The sequence below is a fragment of the Myxocyprinus asiaticus genome, chromosome 30, assembly GCF_019703515.2.
Source record: "Myxocyprinus asiaticus isolate MX2 ecotype Aquarium Trade chromosome 30, UBuf_Myxa_2, whole genome shotgun sequence".
Classification (NCBI taxonomy): domain Eukaryota; kingdom Metazoa; phylum Chordata; class Actinopteri; order Cypriniformes; family Catostomidae; genus Myxocyprinus; species Myxocyprinus asiaticus.
The window spans coordinates 3,340,024-3,351,329 of NC_059373.1; the positions used below are offsets into that span (position 1 = coordinate 3,340,024).

Consider the following 11,306-nt stretch of genomic DNA (forward strand, 5'->3'; position numbering starts at 1 on the left):
TTTCCTCAAGAGTTTCCCGCTGTAAACTCACAAAAGTTTGACAGCAGAGAGTCGTTATACTCTGTCAACATTTGCTTGTGTGTGTGTGTGTGTGTGTGTGTGTGGGGGGGGGGGGTGCGGTGCTATCCCTCAAAACCTCGTTGTCATTCCAATTAAAAATTAAAGATGGCGATAGTGTGAATAAGGTCTATTCAGTTTTACTCCATGAGTGAAAGTGTCTAGTAACAGGGAGATTATTAAGATTAAGCAAGTAGTGTTCAACTGGTCATGTGATCTCAACATGGCAGCCCCCATGAGGGGGACCCTCTCCATGTAGAATAAATCAGCTTTTATAAGGCTTATACACATAAATGACTATTCATTTCTGTATGAGTAAAATTTTTTATTGAGGGAAAAAATGACTCACGCAGTTGTATTAGATTATATCGTATCTACAAAAAATAACGATAAGAGTTTTTCTCAAAACAAACTTTATTTACCCATTTTTGCAATTAATTTTACTTACGCCAACATGATGTTTAGTGATTGCATGAAGTCACTCACAGGTATAGCTCATCACATTAATGTTTGGCAACCAGAAAGTATCAATATTTTTCTTAATTTTGAACAGCACAACTATTATTTGATTATTTAAAAATTATCAGATTATATCCTACCTAAGGTATTTCACCAACAGGGGGTGAATAAACAGAGCAATATTCCAAGCCCCTGCCAAAACTCAACTTTCAAAAACGTCCCAGAGGTTTAGAACAGCCCCTTGTGCATTTCCTGAAGAAATTTTAGACTTAACAATAAATGCTGGCATAAGAGGTGAAGTGTATGTGTAAGTCCATAATCATTATAAAACGTACAGTTGTGATTCTAAAATCTCATTCGATGAGCTTTCCTTTTACAACACTGGAATCAAGACTTACTATAAAGGGAATATGAGAATGTTTCAGGATTTTTAATTTAACAGTGCAGAGAAATGTAAATACACACAGCCCTCTTCAGGTATAAAGAAACATTACACATTTTCCAGACTTTTGTTTACAAGCCAGCATTTATTATATTCTATAACGGGGTATCTGCAGGTATCAGCTCATCCAATTTAATACTTTTTAATACCCTTTTCAAAAATATTTAAGACTTGCTTGTTACTTCAATCACTATCAGGGTTAATGTATAAATAGGTATACATATACCCACCACTAGATGCAATAAGAAGTCACATATTAAAATGACATGTTGCTAATGTGAGCGTAAATGGCTGGTTTGATACTGTATGTGTACTGTGTGTATTTGTATGCAGACATCTACAGTAGTTATTAAAGTTCATTACTTATGCTTCTGTTCATTACTATAAACAAGGTACCTCGACTGGATCTCACATAAACATCCACTTGTTTTTGTTTATTAGTGCACTCACTGATGCTCCACAAATGGACCTGCATTACTGACACTACCAACAAGCTTCTCCTTGAACTAGACCAAATAATATATGCTGTCATGCCACACGTGAAACTTCTTGCTTTATCGGAGCTATACATTTTTTTCGGGGAACACTGTTTGAAAAGCTGGCAAATATCTTCGTTCAACCTGAATGAGTGCTGCTTTACCACTGTTCTGAGACACCACATAACTTCAGCCTGCATTTGATTTATTTGCACTAATACTGCAATTCAGACGGCCTAATAAAAAGCAGTATTTTTACTAAAACATTTTTGTGAATTAACAGTATGTGCAAAATGTACAGTACAATTTCACTCACTTTTTTGGAACCCATTTGAATATTATTTTATCATATTATTAATAATATTTTCATTGTGAGTCCCTTTAAAGTTTATTATAATATAACACTGAATTATTATAATTTTGAGGATTAGATTTGTTTTTATATAATTGTAATATATTTCTGTAGTATTTACTTCACCTTCACTTGGAGCTTTTATTTTGGCGGAAAGGGCAGTGTTTACATTGTTCATTTCAAATCTGGTTAAACACTCATCTCCTTTTCTGTGATACTGTGTCATGTTTTTACATTTGTATAATAACTTGGCTTTGACTCTGGCCTTCAGGACAGCTGATGGAACAGCATCCTCTTACTTTAATTCACTCCTCCAGGTCTATGTCCCCTCTCGCTCCCTGCAGTCTAAGAATGAGCAACGCTTGGTGTTTCCATTGCAACGTATCACAAAGTCGCTCTTCAGGTCATTCATATTCTCTGTTCTGCAGTGGTGGAAAGTGCTTCCACCAGATATCAGATATATTCTCCAGGTATCACAAACATAGTCTTTTGTTCAAAATTGCATATAGACTGCGTTTAATATGTTCAGTTTTACCATTATCTATGAAGCAGATATTAATACTCATCTTCAATTATTTGTATTTTTTTTTTAAAACTTTTGAATATAAAGTTAATTTCACCATATCGTGTGATGTCCTAAAATAATCGGTTGTTGTAAAATATTGTAAGAACTTTTGACACTAATTCATGTTTGTACTTCAAAATTAGTTATTTCAATGTGGGACTTTTATTTTGAAAAATGATGTCACCGGCATCTAGTCTCATCATCTCCACACACACCAACGCAGAGTGAAAGCACAGGACAGCGCAAGTTACAGCTACAAATGCACAAATTGTGTCACGCTCCATTTGAGTCAGATGTAATTTTTTGGAGAAACGCGATTTTAGTTTAAGCTTTTAAATTATGTCACTGTTATCTCGAAATTCAAATAATAAATGTTGTATTTATATCTTTAATGGTGCGTGACAGATTGCAGTAGCTGGCCATTCAAACAGAATGGGACACTGCGCCAGGGGCAATGCCAGTAATTTTTCTCAGGGGGGGCGGGCAGGGTACCATGATAAGTCAGGGGTGGCACCGAAATTCTGTCAGCCCCCCCACATCCCCCCACCCCAGAACCGCCCTGCACTGCACGCTCTCTTATAGCACGAACAAAAACATGAATGAACCTCTGAGGGTATGTTGACAGATATGGTAACTAAGTGAAATGTGTCTTATTCACCCAGTCTGTTAATGTTGAAATGACAATGGAGAAACTGAATGGGGAATATCTCGAGCCCCGGATCAGAACTCATGGGATCAGCGCACACTGAGCGTACACGTGAAAACCGTGCGCCCACTCTATTCTCTGCTATCTGCGGAAGGTTTTCATTCGACCTTACGGCCCAAGGAGGGAAATGTTCAAACACATTAAAAAAAATAAAAAATACCTCGGGTATTTTAATTTGAGACTTTTTAATAGCCTTATTTTTCACTAAATTGATTTAATACCCGTTTATACTTTTTAATGACCCGCAGATACCCTGTATAAATATAAATCACACATTCTCTCGAGTATGCTATTGACATTCAAGCTCTTTTAGGACACTTTTAATAGTTCCTTAAACCCTCTATTTCTGAAGATAATCATTTGTTCTTTTTTTTTTTCTTTTTGGCAACAGGCGTATCAGAGTCCACCTGGAGCGTTTCTTCACTCTCTGGCGCCCGTCTCTTCTTGCTGGTCTTATCGCTGACATACCCGCCCGGAAGATCGAAGGGTAATCTCTCATCTGACTCTTTTCTTTTGTGTTTCTTCTTCTTCTTTTTCTCTTTGTGATGTCCATTTGAATTGGAGTCCACCTCCATTGTGTCCACCGTCGTTTCATGGTTTTCATATGTTTCTTGTAGGTTGCTGCCGTTTATAGACTCTTCCACAGCAGACTCCTTTTCATGTTTGTCTTTCTTTTTCTTCTTCTTGGGCTTTGGATTGTCAGTTGTACCTTCTGTGGATTCTGATTCTGTTGTAGGTTCTTTAGCCGTTTCCACAAGGGCTTCATTCTGTTCAGTTTGGGCCACTAGCTCTTGGACCCTGAAAGTGAATAAGTAAAAATAAAAGCATTAGTAAAACACAAACAACTGAATACATTTAGTCTTACAAAACCAAACTTTTGACTATCAGCATGAAGTCTGGTCCACACTGCAGCTTTTTCTGCTCAAGAACCGCAACAAAGACAAAAATATTCCCTTTGAGAGAAAAGAGCCAATACCTGACGTACGAAATGTCACTGCGGAAAAATCCAGTGCACAAATTAAAATTGCAATATGTCCTAGTTTGGTTAATAAACCACAAAGGCTGCAATTTAATGCATTGTAATCTGTGTGAAGCCAGTTGCTAATACACTGAAAACACCTAATCATAAGTGTCACGCACATTTGATGTAGATGACAGAGAGCAGAGTGCTCATTCACTCTACAGCACGCAGCACATGCAGACTACATATTAAGTAGCCTTTTGCGATTTAATAATCATACTGGTTCATGTAGTGACCTGCTTATCTAGAAGTGTAAAGTGGTCATCAAAAACAAACAAACTGAAACATAAAACATAAAAGCTCCTTTTAAATGGAAACAAATATGACAGAAATATATCACTGCCGTCTAGTTATGTAATATTCACTGTAATAATAAAGTTTACTATAATAAACTAATAATTGTAATACATTTAAGCAATATCTCAAATCTGTTATGCTCTGTTGTGCAGAACTTTATTTGACAAAAATAACTCCAATGTTATATTTTGAATTGTGTTGTGAGGATCTGTATTAAATCACTTTGAAAAAATAATTCAATTGTATACTGAAAATGAATTGTTTGATTTTCATTTGATTAAAGTTTTAATGAATTCATGCATTGGAATTCAATTAGACACCCTTTTGATTATAACATTGAATTAAACTATCGAATACAGGATTAAAAAAAATAAAAGCAGAAAACAAAATGTGAAAAAATAAATGAATATGGATTTCATAAGGCCCCACATATAATCATGCAAAGAAGCTGCCCTTTACATTTGTAAAATAATCCTTATTTGTTATCAAATAAGAAGTAATAAATAAGAATATAAAATATTTTATATAGTTATTGAGCAAATTGTTTTCCTGATTATTTTTGTGACAGCTAAAAATGCTTAAAAAAACACGTTTCCCTCAAATTATCTGCCTCACAGTATTGTATTTAAAAAAACTGCAACATTACATAATAATAAAACCAATTTTTTTTAATTGTTTTTGGCAAGTAGCGAAAAGGAAGTATCGGTTCTTATGCTTGGTCTCCAAAAAAAGGTATCTGGAAAACCATATTTAAAAGCAGTAGCACTGGCCCAAGTTCTACAGATTGTGAAAAATGGTCGTAAAATGTCACCATTTAGTTGCAGTCTGGAGCCCTGCTACTTATATTTTTTTAGCAGTAGTATGTGAAAATAAAAGCTCAAGTTCTCGCATGAACACACGAGCTAGTGTGAATGTGCTTCAGTCATGAATGTGCTTGACTTACATTTCGGTTGTTTCACACCAAAACCTATTGTATGCCTTCGATGGGCTACTTTTATGACACTTTTGCATCATTTTTGAAGCTTGAAAGCACAATCACTATTCATTGCTATATTATTCAAAAAAGGACCAGAATACTCTTTAAAAATGCACTGTTTGTGCTCCAAGGAAGAACGAATGTCACACAGGTTTGGAACAACGTAAGTTAATACTCCTTTAACAAAATATTAATTCTCAGAAACTTCAGACCGGTCATTGTCTTAAAGACCATACCTGGATCTCTCCAGCCTTCCTCTGATGAGCAGCACACCTGCAACGTCAGCATCCAGCTGAAAGACCTCAAACTCCAGACTGCCTCCAACACACAGTCCAGAGTCCCTCCACTGCTCTGGGGTCAGCAGACTGGGCTTCACTACTGATGCGTTAAAGCATCCATGAACAAGACATCCGACGTGACTCACTCCGATTTTATTAATTACACCCTGAGAGATGAACAGAAAACAACATATTGAGAACACAGACGCAACATTAAACATCTTCAGGCAATGCAAATGTAAGAATTCTTCTATAATCGTACACAGAGTTTGAATTGGTTAAAAAGACATACCACAAGCTTAGATCCTTTCTTCGGTCTGAAAATCACAAATGACGCCTCGATGTTGACGTGAATGAATCCTTGATCATCATAAATATCTCCATACTGTCCTACAACTTTAATATTATCATACGCCAAAGGAACGCCGTTCAGACTGCAACAGAACACAACAAAGATGAACAAATGGGCGTCAATAGACATGTTGAAATGTTGGCCTAATGGAAAAGGAACATTAAGGCCAAAACTACAAGGTTAATGCAACTTTTTCCCTGATAGCACGTGTACATCACCCAGACGTCTATTTTAGGTGTGTTTACATCTGGAAGATGTATTTTTTAGGTTGTTTGCTCACCTGCCGTACGTCTAAAAGATGATTCCTCTCAGAAGACAGTAAAACATTCAGCAGATGACTTTGATATGTTGAGAGACAAGATACAACATATAACAAAGGCAACTTGAGTAAACACAAAATACAGTTTTCAAAAAAAAAAAAAAATGTTTTTTATTGAAGCAAAAAAAGTTATTGTAACAGGTAAAGGACGGGCAAGGAGGCAGCGGGAACCGGCTGAACAGTAAACAAAGTTTAATGAGAAAACTCAACAAAAAAACATATCAAACAACTCAACAAACACAGACACACCGGCATCTACGGCTGCCCTTTATCTCGCTCTCCCGCTGATCAGCTGATTCAGTGCTGACCACGCTCCATCACGGCCTGGCCACGCCCTCCTTCTCGTCACAGTTATCCAACACCTATATCACCCATGTGAAAAACTAACTGCCCCCTTAAACTTAATAGCTGGTTGTGCCACCTTTAGCAGCAACAACTTCAACCAAACGCTTCCGATAACTGGAGATCAGCCTTTCACAACGCTGTGGTGGAATTTTGGCTCACTCTTCTTTGCAGAACTGCTTCAGTTCAGCCACATTGGAGGGTTTTCGAGCATGAACTGCCCATTTAATGTCCTGCCACAGCATCTCAATTGGGTTCAAGTCAGGACTTTGACTAGGCCACTCCAAAACTTTAATTTAGCTTCTTTTGAGCCATTCAGAGGTGGACTTACTCCTGTGCTTTGGATGATTGTCTTGCTGCATAATCCAGTTGCGCTTGAGCTTCAACTCACGGACTGATGACCGGATGTTCTCCTTTAGGATTTTCTGGTAGAGAGCAGAATTCATGTTTCCCTCAATTATTGCAAGTCGCCCTGAAGCAGCAAAGCATCCCCACACCATCACACTACCACCACCATGCTTGACCGTAGGATTGATGTTCTTTTTGTGGAATTCTGTGTTTGATTTACGCCAGATGTAATGGGACCCCTGTCTTCCAAACAGTTCCACTTTCGACTCATCAGTCCACAGAACATTCTCCCAAAAGGTTTGAGGATCATCAAGGTGTGTTTTGGCAAAATTCAGACGAGCCGTAATGTTCTTCTGGGTTAGCAGTTGTTTTCACCTCGCCACTCCTCCATGGATGCCATTTTTGGCCAGTGTCTTTCTGATGGTGGAGTCATGAACAGTGACCTTTATTAATGCGAGAGAGGCCTGCAGTTCCTTGGATGTTGTCCTTGGCTTTTTTGTGATTCCTGGATGAGTCGTCGCTGTGCTCTTGGAGGAATTTTGGAAAGTCGGCCACTTCTGGGAAGGTTCACTGCTGTGCCAAGTTTTCTCCATTTGGAGATAATGGCTCTCATTGTCGTTCTTTGGAGTCCCAGAGACTCTGAAATAGCTTTGTCACCCTTCCCAGACTGATGTATTTCAATCACCTTTTTCCTCATCATTTCTGGAATTTCTTGCGACCTTGGCATAGTGTGCTACTGGGTGAGACCTTTTAGCCAACTTCATGCTGCTGTAAAGTTGTATTTAGGTGTTGATTTGATTGATCAGGACTGGCAGTAATCAGGTCTGGGTGTGTCTAGTCCAGCTGAAACCCCATTATGAATGCAGTTTCATAGATTTGGGGATTTAGTAACTAAGGGGGCAAATACCTTTCCACACAGGCCTAGTTGGTATTGGATAACTTTTTTGCTTCAATAAAAACATAATAATTAGAAAACTGTATTTTGTGTTTACTCAGATTGCCTTTGTTTTATGTTAGATTTTGTTTGAATTTTTGAAACAATTTAGTATGAGATACACACAAAAGAAATCAGGATGGGGGTAAATACTTTTTCATAGAACTGTAGATTGTGATACTTTCCAGATAAAATGCTCTTAAACAGACATCTCAGAGATGTATGCATGCTATCTGGGTTGGAAGCAGTCGCAGATAGCACACGTTCATCTCAGAGATGTCTGTTTTAGATCTTTTCATCTGAAAAGCATCACAATCTAATTAACATCTGAAAATGACCAGATTTACAAACATTATAAATCATAAACATCTCAAAGACATCTGCTGAATGTCTTATTGACATCGGAGAGGAAATGTCTTATAGACATATTGCAGATGAGCAAACAATGTAAAAAGTCTTCCAGATGTAAACAAAGGGAAAGAGATTTAAAAAGAGTTTAGTCTGAAATCGAAGAAGTTAGCTACAATATTAGTCTGCTTCTAAAAGCTGCCAATTCAGACAATCCTATTCCTAACTTTGACTTTGTATGCGTTTACTGTCATTCACTTGTCATACATTTTGCTGTCCTTTCAGAGTAACTTTGTATTTTGTACATGTTAGGCTACATTTGACCGGTAAATGGAAGGATATGAATAAACTTAACAAGCTCAAAGGTCGCGGGGTTAATCTCAGGAAGGTGTGACCCATGAACTATCACAATTCGTGTTCTTTCACCAAAGTGCTCTTGAGCAAAACATATATAAAACTAGTGTACTGTTACCAAGTAATGATACTGCACTATTTGACCACAAAAGTTGATTGCAACTGTATTATATTCAACCAACTTAATCAAATATTTGACATTTATAAAACCATGTAGACTGATTGTAGGCCTATACCATGGTGTTATCATAGTTTTATGATCTCTAGTACTACTTTATAATACAAAACCATATAAATAAATACAATTACCTTTCATAAAGTACAAACACTAACATACAAATGCACTGTGCACTTACAGAAAACTACTATGGTATTACCATGTTTTTGGTACCATGGCAATGCTATTGTTTTCTGGACTCTACCGTGAAAATACAATGATATGAATACAAAATTAATCATTAAGTGTCATGGCAAAACCATGAAATGAATAGAATACCATGAAAATCACATGGCATGTAAAATAAATAAATACAAATTTAATTATTTAATCCCATGGCATTCCCATGTTTTTGGACATGGTACCATACTACGGTTTTATAGCCTACCATTGGAATCCCATACAAATACCACTGAATTCCACCATGGAGCCATGACAAAGAAAGGTTTGGGAACTTTGGGTGAGTACTAGGATTGGGCGATCTTCTCCATAGTCAGATCGTCCTATCGTCAGTTTGTGAGATTGCCAATACCCGATATGATCGCGGTGTTCACGTTCAAACCGACGAACACCGGTACTACCGCTGGTTGGACACTAGGTGGTACTTTGGGGTAATTTTTGTTAAGCAGGTTTAGGGTTTAGCCTACACAATAAAGCAAGACACCTTGATTTCAAACTTCAAACTTTATTTTTTATTTATTTTAACTAAAAATTCAAATGAAATTAGAAAAAATTAAGTGCAATTAAAATGTGTGTTATTCAACTTTTTGAAAGATGGCTTTACAACACTTGTCAAGGGCGACATGTCTTTGGAAACTAACCTACTTCATCTGTGCATTCTCTATCGGTCGGGTATTTCGCTGTCCGGGAAAATACATCATGTGTGTGAATAAATTAGATTTGTTCCCTCCTTCATGATATATATAGCCTATATCGCAAAATCCAATTACATCGGCAACCCTAGGGCTGAGGGATCGGTTGGGCTGATTTTGCATTGAAAATTAATGTATTTAAATTTAAGTATTTAAAAAACTTAAATCAAATACATTTCTAAATTAATATTTCACTCCAAACGAAACGAAAAAGCAATTAAAATTAAGAAGTGATCAAAATAATAATAATTACATATATACATATATGTATATATATAAAATTATTATTATCATTTTATACATATATGTATATATATATATATAAAATTATTATTATCATTATTATTAAATAACCGCCTTCCCATTTACCGTCAGGCAAGTATCCGTCTAAACATGCAGGTGGAAAATTACTTAAATGAAGACAAAAAAAATTATAAATGTAAAAATAATAATTAGAATAATGATAATAATCACTGAAATATAAATCATGGTTCGAGGTGAACGTGTTTTTGTATTCTTTTATGTTTTAATCACAGATGTATATGCTGCAGAGTTGCGTTCACAATGAAATAATGAACATTATTTCTGCGCTTGCCGAGATCAGCGTCTATCTGCACAACCCTAGTGAGTACCATGGTCAGGGGCGTAGCAATCATTTCAAAAGTGAGGGGGACAGAATGGTTAGTGCAAGACGAACATAAATATATGTTATATTTTTAAGGCTCTCAATCGATTACAATTTTTTTGTAAATTAATTACATGATTGAGCAGTGAATTTTAACTTTTGCTTTACACATTTAGACAGTTGCTGTATGAAAGACACGGCATACACATCTGCCCTATGAAAAGGCGCTTTGGTTTTATTAAAAGTGAGGGGGACACGTCCCCCACGTCCCCCGCGTATTCTACGCCCATGACCATGGTTATCATTTAGTTCCATGATATACACTTAAGAAACATGGTATTTTACCTTGTGGAGTATTTGAGCAGATCAGCATTCAGTTCTTCCTGTATTCCGGTGCGTTTCTTGCACAAGTAGACGGGCGGCAGCGCGATGTGTTTGCGCGGAGTGTCCAGCACTAGACACGAGTAACGCGAGTCCAGCAGTTTCACCGCGTCCGCGAATGACGGGATCAGACACGGAACCGCCGCGACATCTCCACCGGGTCTGCCTGTCACATCTCTACCTGATATCTGCGCTGCGGCGGACACTTCTGCGGTGTTTGTTAATGGTTTTGTGGCTCCGTCCTCTTGTGTCCAGTTCGCCATGCCACACGCATGTGGAGGAGCACGTGGTACGTTTGCTCGTGTGTTTGCATTGAAGATGTGCGGCGTTTGTGCGACACCCAGCGGAGAGGTGAGGAACTACACGATCGAAACTATTTTACTCGGACAAGAATGATTGTTAACATGAAGGAATAATCATACAGTATTAGAAACAGAACAGACTTGGTATTGACTTGGAAAGCTCGCTCTTATGAGGAATTTAACTTTAATGTCAGTTCAATGTCAGCAGTTGTGAAGTGCCACATTAAAGGAATAGTTCATCAAAAATTAAAATTCTCTCATCATTTACTCATCCTCATGCCAT

At 37.3% G+C, this 11,306-nt stretch overlaps 1 protein-coding gene across 1 annotated transcript; it reads right to left on the reverse strand.

Moving 5' to 3' along the window:
* Positions 1–397: 397 nt before the first annotated feature.
* LOC127420883 (DNA-directed RNA polymerase I subunit RPA43-like) lies at positions 398–11,009 on the reverse strand. The gene is made up of 4 exons (XM_051663475.1): positions 10,686–11,009; positions 5,922–6,063; positions 5,588–5,796; positions 398–3,855 (listed from the first exon to the last, which is right to left on the reverse strand). Exons 1-4 carry the CDS (start codon positions 10,982–10,984, stop codon positions 3,414–3,416), a joined length of 1,092 nt encoding a protein of 363 aa, XP_051519435.1. The 5' UTR covers positions 10,985–11,009; the 3' UTR covers positions 398–3,413.
* Positions 11,010–11,306: the final 297 nt, after the last annotated feature.

Coding starts and splice junctions, on each gene's coding strand:
- LOC127420883 (XM_051663475.1), bottom strand. CDS start 10,984: ATGGCGAACTGGACACAAGAGGACGGAGCCACAAAACCATTAACAAAC. Junction 5,797..5,921: donor AGAAAGGATCTAAGCTTGTG/GTATGTCTTTTT, acceptor TTCATCTCTCAG/GGTGTAATTAATAAAATCGG. Junction 3,856..5,587: donor GGAAGGCTGGAGAGATCCAG/GTATGGTCTTTA, acceptor ATTCACTTTCAG/GGTCCAAGAGCTAGTGGCCC.